Source organism: Poromitra crassiceps (assembly GCF_964638095.1).
Source record: "Poromitra crassiceps genome assembly, chromosome: 18".
Taxonomy (NCBI): domain Eukaryota; kingdom Metazoa; phylum Chordata; class Actinopteri; order Beryciformes; family Melamphaidae; genus Poromitra; species Poromitra crassiceps.
The window spans coordinates 9,450,342-9,472,841 of record NC_139636.1 but is presented as its reverse complement, the minus strand read 5'-3'; the positions used below and the strand labels follow the sequence as shown (position 1 = coordinate 9,472,841).

General features: G+C 43.3%; 1 protein-coding gene across 1 annotated transcript in view; it reads right to left on the bottom strand.

Annotated features, from left to right (window-relative positions):
- Positions 1 to 22,500, bottom strand: part of LOC310792915 (cadherin-13-like) — a gene marked incomplete at both ends in the record, with an annotated part of 254,334 nt that overhangs the window by 190,683 nt on the left and 41,151 nt on the right. The window contains one exon of the mRNA XM_083654682.1: positions 22,481 to 22,500. This exon is cut by the window's right edge and continues 133 nt beyond it. Within this exon, the coding sequence (XP_083510808.1) occupies positions 22,481 to 22,500 (20 nt within the window). The remainder of the gene's footprint in view (positions 1 to 22,480) is intronic.

Sequence of the window (22,500 nt, the reverse complement as noted above, 5' to 3'; positions counted from 1 at the left end):
GATTTCATTTGGAGGAAGATGACTTATTAAAAGGCAGGGGGATAATGGCCATCACAGAGGAGATGACGACTCATTACCGATCCAGCCCCTCCTATAGAGGGCGCCGTTCTGTGTCTCTGTGTTCTCCGAGCATCACGGGTCTCAAGTATCTCTCTCCACCTCTGCTTCTCTTCCTTAATCCTTAACCCCTCCAATCCAAAATGAAATATTCTCCTCCTTCTCCATATTCCTCTCCTCTCCATCTGTCTCCATGGATACCTCATAGCTCTGAGTCTTGAAAGGCCTTTGTGGCCAGATGAGAAGCTGGGTTGATTACAGGGGAGGGGGGTTAGGTGGAGGTGGCGGTGTCAATTGGGGCTCTCAGCCTATAGTGTCATGGCCGCCCAGGGGATAGGGTGGCTGAGCCGGAGCAGCGCTATCACAGCTTTAAACATGATAAGAAGAGGAAGAGTGAAAGGGAAGTACTGAGAAGCGCCCCCGGGTCAGGCCTCATTTCACATTCAGCCAGCATTCATCTCCTCCTGAGCCTTTCAAGCAGTCCTCCTTATAGCTGGGGAGGGGATTCATAAAGACCCTGCCTGCCTGTGGTGTTCTGAAGATCCCAGGGAAACATCTCTCCTCCAGATCTCAGGTGAAGAGGACCCTGCCTGCCTGTGGTGTTCTTAAGATCCCAGGGAAACATCTCTCCTCAGGTGAAGAGGACACCGCACCTCCAAAACACTCCTGCAGCTCAGCCTCTAACGGCGGGCCGTGCTCCACCTCACAGTAGCCCTGCTCCCACCTTGCTGCGGTTCAGATCGAGCCCAGGAGGGGGCGCTTCCCTCCCCTCAAACTCACTTCAATCTGCTCCCCTGGAAACGGTGAGGGAAAGGGGGGAGGGTGGGGGGGGGGGGGGGTTTGTTAATCTGCTCACTATGAACCTGGCTGCACTGCCTCACTCTGCAGAGGGTGTCTTTGATTGGTCAGATCAGTGTGGAATATCCAGGAGCAGAGGCATCATGGAAGTGCATCTGAACTCAGAAACCTTGACCGCCAAATGATGGGGAGGAGTATGTGATTGACTGTTAGAAGTCAAACAGTGAGAGTGTTTTGCTGTAAGCTCTCAAAATATTTGCTATCATAGATGGCATGATGACTCTCCCCTCAGGGAGTTTCAGCAGAGCACCACCTACTGTATCCACGGTGTTCAAGTAAGAAAAACCGATACGCAACAAAGAAACATGCCTTCAACTACTGAAAACTGCTTCAAAGAACAACAGTTTTATGATGTCGATGCAGTATCACAGCATGTACACTGGTGGAGAGAAGCCTTTCACTCAACTTCATTCAAATTCCCTACACTTTCTATCGTGTTTTTTCCCTGTGAGCTACAGTAAAGCAAGGTGTGATGACAACAGAGGTGATGTTTTTTCTCTGACAAGAATTGCACCTTTTCCTCTGTTCCTCTCAAAGCTTAGACCTCAAGGCATCAGCAAAGATTCAAGGCATCAGCTTCTCTGGGAAACACCTGCCGGCAGTGCTGTCTGCATCTGCTGTATCTACCATGGCTATTTTAATATGCAACCTCATTGAAAGAGAGGGAGCTCAATGATAAACAACACATGCAGAGTGATGTTTGAGTCTCTTCTGCAGAGGGAAACCACAACTTTATGCCATTAAACCCATACAACACTGACAGGCAATGTCAGCATTGTGAACCACATGGAGGTCGAATCTGATCTCTATGTGAATGTCTGAAATATGAAACAATCAGAGACACAAAATTATATGAAAGCGCAATTCCAATTTTCTCAAAACCCCCAATGGAGCCTGGAGAGGAGGAGCAAATATCGCTACAGTACTTCCTGCCAAAATCCTCTAATCTTGTTGCAGTATCAGAAACACTATGTATTTATTGAACACAGTGACTGTTTTCCTAAGCATGCATTGTAGTCATTGAGTTTCTGCTCATTTTCAATTGAACTGAATAATTATCCACCCTCAAAAAAGTTTGGCGCACAAAATTACTGTGACAAATATAATTGCGATATTGTGGTTTTAACTTGATTGCTAACGTGGATGAATTGCTATTATAGCTAGACAACTTACTATCCAGATAAGCCCTGGGAGTCCGCATGAATTCGCTGACGTTAAATTGTGTGGATTAGCATCCGGTAATTCATCTAGACAGGGGCTCATCTGGCTGTAAACTGGCTAACTCTGTGCCGTGATATTAAAAAGGCTTGTTACTCTTAATCATCATGATTATACATCTGAAGAATGGTAAATTATTGAAACACTTTAATGTGCTCTTATTTCAACAAACACAAATGCTCTTGAAATATCAGTTTGCACTTAGTTACATGTGGGTTTCTCTCCTGTTTCTCAAACAGATGAACAGAGTGGCACTGATCTGAGATGTTCCTCATTACATCAAAGGTAAAGCAAACCCTTGGGATGTGAGACAGATATAAATAGATGGCTCTTTGTAAGGAGAGAGATTGAACGAAAGATGGGACATGAAAAGGAGTGAATTAAAAATATGGAGAAGGTAGAAAATGATAGAAAGGATCTTTTCGTTCAGCTGGCCGTCTGGCAAAATAAGAAATAATCCTGCTTCTGAAAAGTGTTGAAAGAGTCACAAAGCCTCTCCCTGGTGTACCGCGGTACAAAATAGCCCCCTGCTCTCCTAAGGTATCAATCAATCTCCTTTTGTCCGCCATTGATGGGACTGTTGCTAGGGCCAACAAGAAAACCAGCCTTACCTTTCTGCCCTACTACCTTTCTAAGTTTAGAATGGAATACAATAAATAAATAGGCAAAATAAAAAAAAATAAAAAAAAATAAAACACCATACTTACAGTATGTTCACTGGTCCCTGGGAAGGTTACGCGCAGCCGGTGAGCGAAGTGATGCCTTTGATGTCTTTCAAATGGAATTTCATTCCCCCAGCACCAATTTTCGTGATCAGCTTTTTTCATTTGTTTCTATTGATTTATTTAAATTAAATCCGACCTGTTTCGTCCAGCAATTCATTCGAGAATTGTCAGTATCTATTTTTTTCTGCAAGCAATCTCATTTCCACCCTTCAATGCCCGCAGGCAGCTGCATGCGAGAACTGTACTGAAAAACAGAACAAATAGCAGGTGTGTGTGTGTGTGTGTGTGTGTGTGTGTGTGTGTGTGTGTGTGTGTGTGTGAGCACACTATTTTTGATGGTCTGATTTTGAAAGGGTAAAAGGTTAACAAAATAGATTAACCAGAGTATTTCGTTAGAATAGAAGATTAGAATAGAATAGTTTAGATTAGAGCAGACCGAGCTCTGCTGGTCCGCGTGCTTATTCCTCTGTGTTTATCTGGACCTGGATAGATATGCATGGATGGATGAATGGGTGAGTAAGGGGGTTGTTTTATAGCTATTCAGAATCGATGGTGGAAGGATATATCACCTCCCATACGAGAATGGCCATCTCATCTGCAGTGAATTTGGCCGCACGCTTCCTCGCTTCTGCTGCTTGGCTTTGTTGGCCTGCCATGATGATAGCACTAATGGCGCTAATGCATGTGGCTTTTAAAGGGGATGGGATCGGCCACTTTGATTGGTTTGATTGATCTAACACCCAGCTGGCGCATGGCCACACCTGTGAATACTTCTTGTTAAACACGCCCATTTGAAGCTTTGCCCCGAGCGCACAGGCATTTAGCGTGGCAGGGAGAATAACAAAGCGGATGGGCTTCAATTTGCGCCGCGCCGGGCGTTAAACACAAGCACTAAATTAGCGCTTTTACGTCGATAGGGCCCAATGTCTGTCTGATCCAACCTAAAACTAACTTCACCACGGTGCAAATCTCCTCTTTAAACTCGGCATCTGTTTTGGTCATAGCCTTGACAAGAGAGAGGAACAGAGCGGAGGAAAGAGAGGGGGAGAAAGAGAGAGAAATAGATAGATAGATAGATAGATAGATAGATAGATAGATAGATAGATAGATAGATAGATAGATAGATCGATAGATGGTTAGTCCTGCAGTAATGTCAGGTACATTTTTAATGTATTTTCATTAGGGGTGGGAGAAAAAATCGATTCACCTAAGTATCGCGATTTTTAATGTCACGATTTTTTGAATCGATCTTTTATTCCAGAATCGATAATCGCAAAAGCAAAAAAAAAAAAAAAAAAAAAAAAAAAAAAAAAAATTATTTTATTTTTTTGTGTGCCCGCAGTCAGGCCACTCACTGAACAGCAGGCCAGGCGCCGCCTACTGGTTTACTAGTGGTTTTATTACTTTATTAGTTAGTCTGAAGTAATAATTACACTTCAGGGTTAAAGTGGGTGCATCTTTGGGCTTCAAACGTCGGCCCATATCGGCCTGGCCTGCTTGGTATCTAATGCCCGGCCTGAATTATGATCCCAGTCCGCCCCTGTTTTTAACTATATCGCCCAGCCCTACTCATGATATATAATATACAGTCTAGTGTATGATTCAACTTTTCCCATGTTCTAATCTAGTGTAAAAAGCAAACAAACTGAAAAAAGAAAAGAAAAAAAGAAACAAAAATCACAATAAATCGTAATATCGAATCGCAATAATCGTAGAATTGCAATACTTAAGAATCGCAATATATATCGAATCGGCACCCAAGTATCGTGATAGTATCGAATCGGGAGATAAGTGAATCGGCACAGCCCTAATTTTCATCTATTTTCAGATTTTTGGGGAAGGGGCGGTCGGGTTGGTACATCATGTTGAGTTGGTCATTTTAAAAGTAGCTCGCAAGGCAAAACATTGTGGACACCCCTGCATTAGATGATGGTCTGAGTCTCCACCATAAAGAAGTCTAGTTATAATCTTACTAATATAATTGGGCGGGGGACGGTTTCCGCGGCGCACCGCACAACAGCGGGCCAGGTTGCGCGGCGGCCGAGCATGCTCAGTGTGTTGAGGCCAAACCAACGAGGCACAGTAGAAATGAGCACTGCCAGTTCAGTGAGATGCTAGAAAGGAGCGCGTGACGCACACTCAATTCCTAGTTATTATAATGATAAGAGCACAGGTGTTATCAGGGCAGTGCACTGTGTGACCCTGTGTGCACTGTGTGGCCCTGTGTGCACTGTGTGGCCCTGTGTGCACTGTGTGACCCCGTGTGCACTGTGTGACCCTGTGTGCACTGTGTGACCCCGTGTGCACTGTGTGACCCTGTGTGCACTGTGTGGCCCTGTGTGCACTGTGTGGCCCTGTGTGCACTGTGTGACCCCCAAGGCAGGAAAGTGTGGTGGTTCTATTTCTTATAGGAAAGAGCTATTACGTTGGTGGTGGGGGGGTTTACTCAGGCACATCAGGACTGTCTCCCTGTGTGCTCTCGGAAATGACAGTCCAGCCAAGCAGAAAACAGGAGTGGGATTTGGACAACAGGCTTCAGCTGTCTCAGGCCTCGGCCTCATATACAGTCACACCTGCTGCAAATGAACAGGTCATTAGAGTGTGTCTGTGTGTGTCAGGGTTTGTAACAACTCCTGATTTGTTCAAGTCAATCTTTCTACCAATAAAGTTGAGTCAACATTGACTAGACGTCACCTGGTGGTAAAAAAAAACAAAAAGGACAGTCTCAGTCTCCGTCACTGAGTTGATGACAGCAGCCTGCTCGGGTGAGTCATTCCCTCGGGGGAGTGTTGTTTGTCGCCCCCTGGCGTTTCGGAGCGAGCGCCGCTTCGAGTATGAACCCCTCTGTCCCAGTCTGCGGAGCTCCGCCTCACGCTGCCTTCGTGGAGTATGTCCCAGGCTTCAGTCAGTCAGTCAGTCAGTCAGTCCAGAACACTTACTGAGGTGTCCGCGTTGGCGCAAGTTCCTGTGAGTTGGTACATCACAGAGACATCAAATTTGGCCCAATGAGAGATATTGGTAACCATCACTAGCTCCATAAATATTTCCACAATCGGCCTGAGGGGGCACTATAGTTACTATTGGTTACAATTTTGGAATTTTAAAGGCAATAACTTCCACACCGTAATTCCAATTTCCATCCCTCCTCCTGGTGGAGGAGAGTGAGACACATGGATGCATGCATTTTGCTTTGTGGTTCTGTTAGCAAACAGAGAGATGGTTGCTTCATTTGACCTCAGCTGAGCTTTGTTGGTGTCTGTCCACACTGGTGTCTTAACACGTTCACTGCCAATGGCGAGTTGACTCGTCAAAAAAATTCCAACGGTTCACTGCCAATGACGAGTTGAGACGTAAAAAAAAAAAAAAAAAAAATTTGACGGTGCTACGTGGATCAATGCCCCCCACGTCTCCTATAAAAATATTGGAGCGACCGAACGTGTACAACCCATTCCACCGACCCACTAAGTGGCGACAGTGCTCTCCATTCTAGAGGAAGGCAAGCAAAAAGCAGTGTCAGGAAGCCATTCTCATGAAAATGGATTGGCGAAAACGCTTTCGCGGTGGGAGCTGGCGGTGGGGTTTTGCAAATTTGCATAATAGATTACGGGTGGAACACACTTTGAAACACGCAGCATAAATAAGACCAGAATCGCAAAAGCTCTATCAAAGCTCTCAGAACCTCAAGAAACGAGCGAGCCCATCCATCCAGACTTGCCCAGCGGCCGCCAGGCAGACAGGCAGACAGGCACAGCAGCAGCAAAGCAGTGAGCTGGTGACGCGAGGTTACAGCAGCAGCAGCAACGAGCTTGTGACACGCTCGCTGCAGCCAAGAAGAACACACACGGAGGGAGGAGTTTGAAGGAAAAGGGTGTTTCCTGCTGTTATGGAGGAAATTACTGTTCAAAACTATTGTTTAGATGTCTGACGTCTTACTGATGCCAAAAATGAATGGTTAAAGTGACTGTTCTATCGAATTTCACAAAAAGCCGTTTATCTCAGAATAAATTTACAGACGCTGAAACCATGCTGTATTCAACTGCTAATGCTTACATAACTACTAACTCTACAAACTAACTCTTTTAGACAGAGAAAGCACACATTCTATTACCGGTAGTTCTTTTGAGATATTGTGTGTTCACAAAATCCTAACAGAAACAAATCCTCGGCTCTTGAAAGATGAGCCAGAATCCTCAAAAAAACCCTCTGGCAGAAGCTAACTACAGTTTTGAAAAACGGCTGGCAGTGAATGTGTTAAAAGAGACCTTCACTAAAAACATAAATGCTGATTTATTAGCATTTGGATATCGCACACATATCCAAAACTGTAAACAGTTTGCAGGCATTCATTTGGTTTGAATGTTATTGAGAGTTGAAATTGAGTTAAAGTTGATGCCAGTGATGTCATTCATGCATTCATGAGTTTTCCGTTAAGTGAATGTTTGATTATGGGATTTCTCTATAGTTTCAGTTCAGAACATCTCACTTGCCAAGCGGCCTAGTTCCTGTTCTATTTCTGACTCGCCCATTCCCTAAATCACTCGTATCGGCCGAGCGGACATGTTTGACTTCGAGCCCTGTAGATGACATCATACATGAACACATTGGAGCGTGCAGTACGTGTTCAGGCACACGCGCGGGCGCACGCGCACACGCGCGCACACACACACACACACACACACACACACACACACACACACAATGTAAATACCAGCGGGTCTAACCACTGGATCTCCCCGCACCAAGTCACTGTTCTTACACCTCAGCACCTTCGAGGCTTAATAAAAAAAGTGCTGCCTCTCTGACACCTACAGTAGAAAGAGAAGCAGCATCCAGAGAGGAGCAGGTCAAACGGGACAGACAGAAAGAGAAGCAGCAACTGTGAAAATTGATTAAACAACACGTTTGTACAGGCATCAGTCAGGTCTGTGTACTGTGAGGTATAAGGATTCTAATCAAATCCAGCAAAGTCACTGAATTAGCAAAAAAAAAAAGTCTTGTCTGCAAAACTGAAAGGCTTAAAGCAATTTAATACTTGTCGACTTAAGAAGTTTAACGCATATCTGAGAGAACCTGTCGTGAAATGCTTTAATAACATCTGTGTACAGTATGTGCTCAGAGGAGGTAAGTATGTCGTCTGTCCTTTTTTCTTCGGGACGGGGGGGGTTGATCCGGAGCAAATTGCAAACTAGCAAAAGCCAATGTGAGGGATGTGGTGGGTGGAGGAGGGCCGTGCCCCTCCCCTCCCCAACCCCCCGGCCCCCCATTCACACTACAAAAGCCCTGCGCTTCTGACTACGTAAGCAAGAGTAGGTAGCCTAATAAGTGCTCAAATAGCTTTCAAATACAAGTACATAATAGAGAGGCAACGTGACCGCCTACTTCCTGCTTCAGCACTGTAGAACATTTCACTCGAACCAAAACCTAAAAAAACATTTACCGTACATCAAAAAACATTTTCTTTAAACCCGCATTTTTTTACATTTTGGTTAGAGTGAAATGTTATGTGGTCTCTCCTGTTTCTAAATAGTATATCTGAACCGTTTGGTTTGAACAAGTAAAACAATTTTTATAAGCATTTTAAGAAATGTCTATGGGAAAATAAATGGCGGGTAAAAATCTCTGGTACAGTGCTGAAGCAGGAAGTGACGTTCCACTTTGGCTCTCTATAATATGAGTGTTTAGATTTTCTAACTGGTAACTGCTAACTGGTTTCTAACTGGTAACTGGTGGTTTTCTAGGCACTGGGAGCTGCGTGTGCCGTATTGTGCATGGCTCTTGGCTAGGGATGCCGATGACTAGTTGGTTAAACGTTTAAAGGCCCACTCCCTCACTAGTCGGCACGAGAAAAACTAGTGGGTTAAACGATAATTAAATGATCATATTAATAAACAATGCGGGCGGGAGCTGTTGCGTCTACTCTTTACCAGCCACTACTGTTACTGTAGCCCCCTCCTCTAATGGCTGGATGTAAACAGACCAGGCATGTGTTAGTGGGAGTGGAGCATTGGCTGTAACGTAACGAACCGAGACCCACGTTTTCAAGCGGACCAGAGTTTGCTTGTTTGTTCCGCCCCAGAGTTCATTTGAGCTTTCACACCACCCCAAACTAAGCGGACTATCCAAGGAAACGAACTCTGGCACGTTTAAAGTGGACCAAACAGTTTATATGTGAAAGCGACCTAAATTGCACTAAGTTTTGCCAGTTTTCGGAGTGTTTTCTTACTTATCCACCTTATTTTTGAATGCCCCGCTGTAAAATAATTATGGGTACAAGGTCCGGTTTAATGTGACTTGATTGTTGCAACTTGCGCATTTCCTCGTTAATGCACAAGCTGCAACAATCAAAAAACGTTAACCCCGCCCACCCTCCCAGCGCGTTTTAACAAGTCGTTAAAACTCGGGGGGTGGGGGGGGGGGGTGAGTTGCTTGTCACAATAAATAAGACTGGTTTGACGACTTATTTGAGGGAATGTAATAATTTTATCTATCACATCCGCTATTTCTGTTGCTCTTTGAGCAACTCTGGATATTTATCGACGAGATTTTTGCCAAGCTGGACCTGATTTGCTTGATTTGGGGGCTGGGAGGATTACACCCGGAAGAAGCACCCATAAGGCATCGTGGCAGCTAGAAATAAGACTAGTCGCCATTGAAATTTCCGTTTAAACGGCGGGAAAATTTGTCGCCACTGGCATCCCTAGTCTTGGCATGGTATGGTTGCCGTTCCTATGTCACGGAGTACTGTGGCATGACAGACAGGAGAGGGAGGTAGAGAGGGAACAGAGAGTGCTGCCTTTCAGATCTGCTGTCAAAGGACATCACAAGGGAGACTGCAGCTTTCTACTGCCACTCACAGGCTGCAGCCCTGGACCCTGCACACAGGACACAGGACACAGGACACAGGACACAGGACATCGGCCAAAAACATGACCCACAACAGATAACCGGACTTATTTATTCATTTTGTTCACAGCATGATGCTGCTTTTTTCTCCCAAAGACAACATGAACAGCGCGCGCGCCATGCCTAGTATTTTAAAAGGTGCATGGTTTGTCGCCCTGAGAAACAGGCTCAGTTTTGTTTTATAATCCATTAGCATGACATGCTATCGAGGCACCTCAGGGCCTGATATCAGAAAGAAACACAAACTAGGACAGACGTTAACTTATCATCGACAATTCAGTGGTCAAACAATGGCGGCTGCACTGTTTGTAGCGGTTAATGGAAGCGCCGTATGCTTTCGGTCGGCCTCAAATGTCAGCATCACCAATGGCAGCACGCACAGTCGACCCACTGCACTTACTGTTGGGATGACCTGCATTACTGAGGGGTCATCTCTCTACCTGTGTAAACAAGACTGTTATTTATCGCTTCGCATTCTGTCTTTCCTCTCTCACTCTAAGCCAATTACAGCTCTCAAACCGACCCGGGCTCAGCGTAGATAAGCCCTGCGCTTCTCTCTCTCTCTCTCTCTCTCTCTCTCTCTCTCTCTCTCTCTCTCTGTGTTCCCCTCTCCCATTTTCCATCTCATTACCATTCATTGTCACCCTAATTGAGCTTAATAAGAAAATAATGTTTGACATTAAATCCTTGTGAACATGTGGCCCAGCTGATCGCTGTGTCTGTTTGTTCTTCCATAGCAAATGTTGACTTTGCTATTGGTTTGTTTGTGTGCCTCGCTTGGCTCTGTGGTTCCTGTAAAAGCCTATTTGGAATCCCCACTTTCCATCTGTCTCGTGCTGACCTCTGACCAGGGTTCGAGTTATAGTCAGATAGCTATGGGGTCCCCCTAAAAAAAAGATTGGGCCGTTTTTTCCTCAAATTGTGGCCGTTTGAAGCCAGATTTAGAGGAATATCTAATTTTAAATTAACATTCGGTTTAGACTGTTGTATGATGTTATTATTCAGTCTTACACTTGCATCTGATAAAATACAACAATTTAATTTTACAAATGAGACAAAATTGCTTAACTTAAATTAACATTTATTTAACTCTGTCTCTGCACTTATAAATCAAAAACTACAAAAATAAATACATAATGCTCATACAATTTGCTTTCCGAGCAGTTCTCTGCACTCAGCAAGAAACGCTATCTAAAAACAACAACAAGAAGAAAACAGATGAATGGGGCAGCCATCCCCTACGCTACCGTTGCATAGCAACAACAGACCGGAAGTTACCAGAGTAGGCTAACCTTACGAACAAACCCCTTGTGCACAGGTAATCAAGAACTTGTGAATGAAAAACAAATTGCAACAAACAGCAGCATATTTCAGCAGATACAGTAGCAGCATCTTGTTAGAACAAAAACAACTGTAGGCGTAATACTTACAAAATGAAAAATCTCAGACTCCTCTCCTCTCCTCTCAGCGTGATTTCTAACCCCACATAGGATAAGCAATAACCACGCCCTGTGGCGCCGGGATTGGCCAGGAGCAACACTGGAGGGCACGCAGCCCAGCGATTTCATGAACCAACTGAATAGCTCTTGAGAACGGACAGCGATTTCGAGAGCGGACATTGAAATGAATTATGGTCACCTACCTTCCTTAGCATAGTAATAATAATAATAAGCATAATAATTGTAATCTACACAATGTACACAATCTACAAAAACATGCAATAATATAAACAGTGTTGTGTTCACGTTCATAGCTCATATAATATAATATATCATATCGTTAATTTCAAGCTCAATTCTTACCCAGAGAAAAGGTACAGCACTGAAAATGTAACAAGCAATAGTTTTTTAAACATCTTTATTTTAAAAGATGAAAAACCCCAGGTGCTTTAGTCCCAAGCTTCAATGCTCCTGGCCAATCCCGGCGCCACAGGGCGTGGTTATTGCTTATCTTATGTGGGGTTAGAAATCACGCCTCATCATCAGACCATAACGTTAGCTTACCTACTAGCTGGTAGCAACCTAGCTGTTGCACTAACAGGTCGTTGTCCCTTGTCTGAAGTCGTTCTTTGTTTCTTTCTGAAACCGAAGCTATCCAGGCTTGTACACCCCGTTGGCAGCTTCAGCCTTTTCTTCAGTGGCATGATAACGCTATACTAAAGATTAATAAGATCTTGTTGGCTCAGGCGGCTGTTTACATCACGTGATGGTTGCATGTTGTGGCTTCTTCTCCCTGCAACTTGGTTGTAGCAGTAGAACACGCGCTCATGGGCGGCACATGGTGGCTTGGAGGTGAAATGCAGCCTATTTCACACAACAATTCAAACGGTTGTTTTGGGAAAACTGAAAACATGTTTCTTATTTAGCCTATTTATCTAGTTAACATAAATAATAATAATTCTTCCATCGAAAAATGTGTTATTTGGAACACAAAAAAGGAAAAAATAAATAAAAATAAAAAAGTTATATTTGTGGGGGTCCCACAGGTGTTCTGGACTATGGGGTCCCAGACTCTAGCTATGGGGTCCAAGACCCCATAGGTCCCCCCATAACTCGAACCCTGCCTCTGACCTCTCGCTGTTGTTACAGTATGCCAAGCGGCAGTTATGCTGCACTTTCCTAAAGCATCTTTTTTCCGTGTTCTCCGTTTTATTAGTACGTGCACGCCGGCGATCGTTTCTGCATCCGTGCGTTTCTAAAAGCCGATATAGCCTCCAAAAAACCCTGCCCGCTCCATTTGGCCGCTCCATTGGATCGGTAGGCGGTCAACTTGATCGATTTAAACTTTTTCAAAGCCACTGCCAATAATATTTTGATATAGTGACCTTCCAGAGAGGGTGGAGCATCTCTCTGCCAATAACAATCAATCATCGTTACACTGGCCTGTCCAATATAACCTTGTCTGTCTGCACGGAGACAGAACATTGTTGCAGTGTATTGACAAAGTCACTAAAGAGAGAGTGCACAGCTTAAACACACACAAAGCAAGGCATGAGGTCTTCAGCACAGCACCTCCGGAGGGCATGTATTGACTAGCAGTCAGCTGGACAGACAATAGATTGACACGTACGGCCGGATGAGAGGGATCACACTCTGAGGAGAGAACGAGAGAATCTATATCCAAAAGAAGTGCCTTCAGTGGAAACATTGTGGTGTCCTATGATCTGATTTCTCTTCTTGACGGATAACATTACTGACATTTGCTACAAATGTTTGACATTACAGGCTTAGATACATATAACATCAGAAGAAAACCATCAGGGAATGGAGATTTGTGTCATAACTTTACATGTGGGCGTCCCGCCGTGATTAGCGCAAATGGAGAATGCTACGCCAGAAATGCACCCCATTTACACGTGGTTTTTAAATGTGACCTGTATCCGGATAAGTTATCTGGATGTTATCTGGTCTGGATAAGGAAAAATGCATGCTAATGCGAGGTGTACATGCATCGTGATCAGGATGTGATCAGAACCTCATGACCACATCTGGAAGTAGTCTGGCTCACATTGAGTGCGTTTACATGCACACCAATAAACTGATAACTGTGAGTAATCAGTTTATGGCAATAATCTGATTTCTGCGTTTACATGCACTTTAATAATCCGACAATAGAAAAAACCCGGGTTTACATGATTCAGTCAATTAGTCGGATTTCTCTCCAGAAGGCGGCGGTAATTCAACTTTTTACATGCAACTTGTACATGTGCAGATGTATAAACCCACAAGAAACCTGATACGTTGTATACATGCACTGAAAAGACAGGTTATTGGCCAAAAACCTAGGTATGTTTATCGGTTTATTCATAACCTGATAACGGCCATAAACGGATAAAGCTTATCGGTTTATGCTGTTTACATGACCATTTGAATAATCAGGTAACTCCAGAAATCCGCTAATAAACTGTTTATTGTCTGCATGTAAACGCACTCACTGTGTTCAGATCTTTTACACCCCATTTAAACCTGTTTTTTAAATGTGACCTGTATCCAGATAAGTTATCTGGATACAGGTCACATTTAAAAAAACCAGGTGTAAATGGGGTGATGGACATCTCAGGCACTTTGCTGCATGTGGGCAGAGATGGGCGAAAATACATCATAAAGTATTTTGATACAAATTACAAATACTTGCTCAAAAAATGTATCACAATACAAACACAAAATACCTGTCTGAAAATGTATTTGAGATACAAATACGTATTTTGTATTTTGAAAATACATGAAAATACATTTTATAAAAACTTATAAAGAGCTGCAACGATTAGTCAATTCATAGATGAATTGCCAAATATTAAATTAATTGCCTATTTTGATGATCTATTAATCATTTAGAGACATTTCTTTAAGGAAAATGTCCTAATTCTCTGATTTCAGCTATTCAAAAGTGAAATTTTCTGGTTTCCTTAGACAGTAAATCCTCTCTTTAGTCCTCTGTCACAGTATGTGTACTCCCTAACACACTGCAGTTCTTCCATTTTAGTTTTAGTTGTTTTTCAGTAGAACTAATTTCTCCTTCAGCTCAGCTGTTAATCACCTTCTGTGAGGGCTTTTGACTTAAAGGCAGCATTTCTGCATGTTAACCTCAAGTTTTGGAACTTTGACTATGTTTAGCCATAGATATCTGACATCATAACACAATATATAAATAACTGAAATAGGTAAAAGGCATAGTAGGTCCCCTTTAAACAACTCCACATTCACCACCATGTCAGTAACTTGTCGTCACAGTATTTATTTAACGTGCAAACATATGTATACAACTAGAAAAGGTTACATTTCAGGAATTGAATGCCCTGATGCACATCCTGTCTAAGGTTGTGAAATTGTGAATCGGTGAGAGGAACGATGAGAAACTGCATCTCAAACAAAAAAGGCCTTCCATGAAATTGGACTCTTGTTCAAATCCTTACATCCTTAAAATGACTTCCCCTCCTTCTGCTTCATAAACAAAATCCAAAACAACCTGGCTATCTAGAACATAATTACTGAAGAACAATCACTCACTGAATACAACTTTCCACTATCAGCAGTGGTAACACCATTCTACTGTCAAAATCTGCACAGCCATCATTATGCACAGTGAAGCTCAGACATAATTGTAGCAACAGAAAGACATTTTTGATTTTCATTAGGGTACTTTGGTGTTCAGTTATAGTTTTTCAGTATAACTAATTTCTCCATCTATTCAAATCAGGTTTATGACAGTTAGTTGTTTTTCAGTACAACTAATTTCTCCTATTCAAATCAGGTTTCAGTTTAGTTCAGTTAGGGTTTTTTTCAGTACAACTTATTTCTCAATCTATTCATATCAGGTTTTAGTATAGTTCAGTTAGTTGTTTTTTTTCCAGTACAACTTATTTCTTCAGCTATTCACATCAGGTTTCAGTTTAGTTCAGTTAGTTAGTTTTTCAATACAACTTCTTTCTCAATCTATTCTGAATCATATCAGCTTTCAGTTTAGTTCAGTTAGTTGTTTTTCAGTACAACTTATTTCTCTATCTATTCTGAATCATATCAGGTTTCAGTTTAGTTCAGTTAGTTGTTTTTTCAACTTATTTCTCCATCTATTCATATCAGGTTTCAGTTTAGTTCACTTAGTTGTTTTTAGTACAACTAATTTCTCCATCTTTTCACATCAGGTTTCAGTTCAGTTAGTTGTTTTTCAATACACCTTATTTCTCCATCTTTTCATATCAGGTTTCAGTTCAGTTTAGTTCACTTAGTTGTTTTTAGTACAACTAATTTCTCCTATTCAAATCAGGTTTCAGTTCAGTCCAGTTAGTTGTTTTTTAGTACAAGTAATTTCTCTGTTTATTCATATCAGGTTTCAGTTTAGTTCACTTAGTTGTTTTTAGTACAACTAATTTCTCCATCTTTAGTTTAAACCTGTGTCAATGTTTACATGTGTCAATTTGAGAATAAAAAGAAAAATGTATTTTATGTATTTGAAATACACAAAATACAAGATCTGAAAGTATCTTGATACAAATTACATCTCATTTTTCTCTGCCCAGCCAAATACAAATTACAAAATACAAAAAAGTAGTTGAAATACGTATTTCAAATACAAGTATTTCAAATACTGCCCATCTCTGCATGTGGGTGATGTATGATCGTACATACGGTATATTTAATAGTTATTTCCTACATGACAAAAAGGCTTTGCTGTAAGAAAGAGAAAAGACGTTGGGCAGCCAGTTCCACTTTCCCTTTAAGCTGTCTTCAGGATAATGGAGATTTTAATCTACCTCTGAATATTTCATGTTTCACCACCGCACAAGCCTTTAGCTACAGTGTGAGAGAGGAGACTGGAACGACATCTGACGACCACTGGGCACTATAAAAAGGGGATAGTGTCTTCATTATCTGCACAGTGTCGAGCCATCAATAAAACGCCAAAGACACATTTCATGGTGGACGTTTGTTCTGAGCTTCTCCTAATGATGAGAGACCAAGATACCGCTCAGGACAAGAGAGAGAGTCAGAGAGAGAACATGAAGTGCCATGGCAGCTTGTCTTCAGGGATCACGACTATTAGATTGGAAATGATGACCATAATTAGTATTGGCCAGAACACAATGAATGCCATAATTGAACCTAATTGACTCCGGGCCATGGGTACAATGGGTACAATGACATATTGGACTGGTCCAGCTTTTCTACCGTGACGTCATTCAACCAACCATTCAAACGGACAATTAAATCTCACTGCACTTTGACGGTGAAGCCATGATAGAGGTGACATTTGGATTATAGGAGGCTTAAATCAGTGGTTCTCGACGTGGGGTCAGGGGACCACCAGGGGGTCCTTGTGGGCATCCCGGGGGGTCCCCAGGAAATTAATAAATCGTTAAACTTAATTATTTCATTTACAAGAACAATAGAATGTAGAAGAATAGCTATTTTTTGACAAAACTTTTTCTTTTTCTACCTCCTGCTTCAAAGCAGCGACAATCATCCCAATCCCCAAGCAGCAGAAATTGACCAGCCTCAACGACTGGCGCCCAATAGCCCTCACGCCAATAGCCAGCAAGTGCTTCGAAAAGCTGGTCATATCAAAGATCCACCCCACACTCCCCCCGGACCACGACCCGCTACAATTCGCATACCGCCCCAACAGGAGCACAGCGGATGCAGTAGCACACGTGCTCCACACCGCCCTGTCCCACCTGGAGGGGAAGGACACCTACGTAAGAATGCTGTTCGTGGACTACAGCTCAGCATTCAACACCATAGTACCCTCCAGGCTGGTATGCAAGCTCAAGGACCTGGGACTTAACACAGCAATGTGCGACTGGATCCTGGATTTCCTGACAGACCGCCGCCAGGTGGTGAGGGTGGGCAACCTCACCTCCTCCCCACTGACCATCAGCATAGGAGCGCCCCAGGGGTGCGTCTCCAGCCCCTTCTGGTACGACCTCTACACCCACGACTGCGTGACACGACTGGGCTGATCTCGGGGAGCGACGAGACGGCCTACAGAGAGGAGGTGTGGGCCCTGGAACAATGGTGCCAGGACAACCACCTCTCTCTGAACGTCTCCAAGACCAAGGAGATCATTGTAGACTACAGGAGGGGGGGGGGGCGCACCCCCCCCAATCACCATCAACGGCACAGTGGTGGAAAGGGTGGACAGCTTCAAGTACCTGGGAGTCAATATCCACCAGGACCTGACTTGGGCCGGCCACACCGCCACTGTTGTCAAAAAGGCCCAACAGCGAATACACGGACTCAAGCGCCTGAAGAAATTTGGGCTAAGGAAAGAAATCCTCAGGGACTTCTACAGAGGCACCATTGAAAGCCTGCTGACTGGCGGCTTCACCACCTGGTACGGGAACTGTACCACCATGGACCGCAGGGCGCTACGGAGAGTGAGACGCGCGGCCCAGCACGTAACAGGATGTGAGTTGCCAGATCTGCATGAACTGTATAAACAGCGGTGCCTCAGGAGGTCCCTGAAGATCATCAAAGACTCACCCATCCCCACAACAGCCTGTTCTCCCTGCTACCCTCAGGGAGAAGATACAGGGTTCCGAAAGCACGCACAAATCGCTTGAGGAACAGTTTCTTCCCGCAGGCCACGAGACTCCTTAACATACACAAATAGTGTAGTAGCCATACTGTACCGTACAGTAGCTGCTACCATTACGTATGTCTAATGTTTAATTGTATGTTTAATAAGGAATATGCTATTTGCACCTGTATGTCAAATACGCCGAATTTAAAATGCAGAGTTTAATTGTATGTTTAATAAGGAATATACTATTTGCACCTGTATGTCAAATACGCCGAATTTAAAATGTTGAATCACGTCTAAAGTATGCACACGACATGTGCACCTATGTGCAGTGAATATGCCACTGTCTCTGACTTGTCTTATCACTATACTGTCTTATTGCTTGTTGTGTCTCTTGTTGTTTTTGCACTAATATGCCCTGTTATATTTGTACTATGTTGTAAACGGAGTCCACAGCACAAGAATTTCACACGTGATACTTGTACCATGGAGTGACAATAAAAATCTTGAATCTTGAATCTTAATATAACTTGTGACATTTTACATTAACATTTTACATGGACATTATTGCACGGACACTATCTATTACATGTCACTTAAAGGTATATTACTTTGCACTTTATAATTTATATTGATAATTTGTGGTTGTTTTCTGTTTTGTGCCGAGCTAAACTTTTCCACAGAGCCGAACAGAGTGAAATCTTAATGAGGAAAGTCCCCAAATCCCCGTTCTCCACTCGACACTCTGTTTTGCCATCCCTCCTCCCCCCCCCCCTTCTCTCTTTGTCTTCTTCCCCTGAGTCCGTGCCAAGTGGGCCCAAATAACTTTATTTCACTGAGCTGAACATTTGGAGGATAACAACGACTAAATACAGTGTAAGCTTTCTGGGGCAAGACAGCACAGGTGGCCCGGAATATTCTGTTAACCGCTTTATTCAAAGTTAATTAGTTGAGTTTACTGAAAGTTTTCTAAGTCTAAGTAAGTCTAAGTAAGTTCAAGACTTGGTCGTGGGGTGTCAGAGGTGCATGTAGACATCTTAACCTGAATCTGACCTTCACTGGAGTACGGTCCATGCATGTAAACGTCGCCATCGAAGCTCCAAAGCAGAGATAAAAGAGAAGAACTTCCTCCCTCCTCCACCCGTCCACCCTCCTCCTCTCACATCTGTTGGTATTTACAGAGTGAATTATTTCTGAATATTTATAAAAGCCAGTTGGCTTATCAACAGCTTGCATCCAGCTCAGCGCCCCCCTCACTCACGTCTAGTTTCAGAAAATAGGATAAGACTTAAAAAGCAGACTGTCTCTGTCTCCTCCCTTCCTCTCTGTTCTTGGAGGAAATGCTTTCGTCAGGCAGACAAACCCCCCTGAGGCGCCGAGCTCAGCAGCACCTCAGACGGGCTCTGATGCTCTTTTATCATAGAGACAGAGAAGAAGAAAAACAGCAACTTCTAACTGATATCATCAATTCAGCCATGAGGAAAGAAGTCCATCCACTCTTCAAACACACTGCCAATCATATATGCATAGTCGGAGCACAATCAAAGTGTGCTCGCAGCACAAATCAACATCTCAGAGGATCTGCTCAGTTATCGACACACGCCAGCGGCTCGCCGGGCGAGCTGGTGAATTTAGAAGAGATTAATCAAAGTCTCTGCGAAGGTGAAAAACAGTTCAATGGGCCACTTCACAGCGACTGAACCCGTTTTGACTCTGATGAAGACAACGTGTGCGTTGACACTTTAGTCTTTGCACCTGTTATTAAATTATTTTCCAGTGAATCGTGTGCTCCAGTTACCTCTTTGGGTCCAGTCGTTGCGAAGTAGTGGCCCAGTGAATTGTTTCTCAGTATATTGTCCTAAGAGCAGCGACCTCCCTCTGTGGAGGGCCTGAAGCGCACGAGATGTTACTACATCTCAGTAAAGGTGTGTTAGACCTTCAGATCCTTCAGCGTAATTTGACTGAGATGAAAAGAAAATCATGGAAAACGGGAATTTGCGCTGATTTCAGGGAGCTGAGCAAGGAAAAGGCAAGGAAAGAACAAACAATGGCAACCTTGTTAAACATAAAATTCAGGACTTTTCAGACCCAATTCCCACAAATTCAAGGACCCAACATGGCGTAGTTTGAGACATGGATCAAGATGAATTACTGTTATAACACTGAGAATTTGTATAATGAGAAGTGATCATAATGCTTATAATGAAGACAACCAGCTGTCCAGCTCTGCCTACATTGCAGCGACTACCCGCTCCTCTAGGTACAACATCCGTAAAATCTGTTCGTTTCTCACGGGGGAAGCAACACAACTCCTGGTCCAGGAACTTGTCATCTCCCGTCTGGACTACTGCAACGTTCTTCTGGCTGGGCTCCCTGGCTCTGCCATCAGACTTTTGCAGCTCTTCCAGAACGTCTGGTGTTCAACCTAAATTATCTCATGTCACTCCCCTCTTCCGGTCCCTTCACTGGCTTCTAGGGGTGTCACGATACACTCAGTTCACGATACGATACGATACACGATATTGGGTTCACGATAACGATACGATATTTTAACAATATTTTTTTGCGATCGATTTGTAAGTTGAGGGGGCATCCTCCACGCTAATTTGAGTAATTTCACCATTTTCATCCTCCGTGTCTGTAACGCACATTTGAACAGATGAGGGGTCTGTTCAAACAAAGCAATGAAAAGGAAAGCGAGCATGCAATCAGATGCAGATCAGTGCCACCATGTTCAGCTTGTTTTTCTCGCGATATGAGATTTCATCTCAACGATACATATTGTCACTAGGGCTGTGCCGATTCACTTATCTCCCGATTCGATACTATCACGATACTTGGGTGCCGATTCGATATATATTGCGATTCTTAAGTATTGCAATTCTACGATTATTGCGATTCGATATTACGATTTATTGCGATTTTAGTTTATTTTTTCTTTTCTTTTTTCAGTTTGTTTTTTTACACTAGATTAGAACATGGGAAAAGTTGAATCATACACTTCTAGAGACTGTATATTATAGCATGAGTAGGGCTGGGCGATATAGTTAAAAAGCATATTGATATAACATCTTTCATATCAGTCTATATCGATAATTATTGATAATTTTAATTAATAAACAAAAAACATGAGAAGAAAAAGGTTGCATTTAGCCACTTTATTTTGAACCACCTTATTTTCAAGGCACACAGGTAGGTCTAATTTGTCACACACACACAGACATGAGTGCAACTGCAAGCAGTAATTTACAGACATGGTGACGTTTTACTTTGATGACAGCCTAACGTTGCCAGCCTTCTAAAAGAACGTTTGGTAACGTGTATTTCAGGGTTGTAGTGTTAACGTTAGGTGAATCAGAGGTGTGGAAAAGCCTGGGTTTTGCTGCTACAAATATGCCATAGGCTGTATGGCTGTAGGGCGACTGCGCTGGGGACCGCGCGCCGGTGGTTGGACGAGAAAAAGCCTTGCCTCGCTGAAAATGCGGTACATTTCTCCATATCAGTTTTATATACGCATCAAGACTCTCCGCCCAAGCAGAAGACATAAAGTCATAAGCTGTGTGCTCAATAGATGACACAATTAGTTATTCTTCCTGTCCCAAAGTACAAGTAAATCCTTTCCAACAATTCAACTTTGTCTCTGCTGACAGAAGCGAATTGAGCTGCGGATGCCATTCCGTAAAGTAACGTTGCAGACGTCCGTATTTGTGAAATTGGTGTCTTAACATTAACGTTAATTTCCCGGGCGCTTATTAATAGATAGGATACATGTTGACACGTTACGTTAACACGAATTGAAACTCAACCACATCGAATTATTTGTAACGCCGGGTGAGATCAAACGAGTGGCGTCAGCGGAGGACCAAAATGCGAGACTCAATCATTAGCCAGGAATGGGTCTCGCGCTACTTTTTCTTGCTAAAATAAAGCTGATAATGTACAATTTGATTCAAGGGGGGGGGAAACCCTTTCAGAGTACAACACAAACTGTCTATTTTCCTGCAACTCGACAGTGCTGCAGCCAGGAAATGTCGGGACTCTCGGCTCTGGATCAAGGGATATGATTTGCTGTGTGTGAGTGGGGGCGGGTCATGGGGCGGGTGCACTCGGAGTTTGTCTGTTAAATGATTGGCTATTTCCGTGTCACTTGTACTAACAAGGTACATGATTGGCTGTATGAGCCACGGAGCAGAGGGAAGCGCTCTATGTGATTGATGAAAGTGGGAGCATTTCATACATAAACAGAAAAAATGCGATTATCGATTCTGGAATAAAAGATCGATTCAAAAAATCGTGACATTAAAAATCGCGATACTTAGGTGAATCGATTTTTTCTCCCACCCCTAATTGTCACGTTTTGATATCGCGATATATTGTGGGACGATATATTGTGACATCCCTACTGGCTTCCCATCTCGGCACGCATCAAATTCAAAACTCTGGTACTCGCGTACAGGCAGTACACCAGACTGCCCCCTACAGGGCAGTACACCATACTGCCCCTCCTTATCTGCAATCCATAATCAAGTTCCAATACCTTGCCTTGTTCCCTCCGCCATCCCCAACACACACACACGCACGCACGCACGCACACACACACACACACACACACACACACACACACACACACACACACACACACACACACACACACACACACACACACACACACACACACACACACACACACACACACACACCTGGTAGGAGTCGATGACCT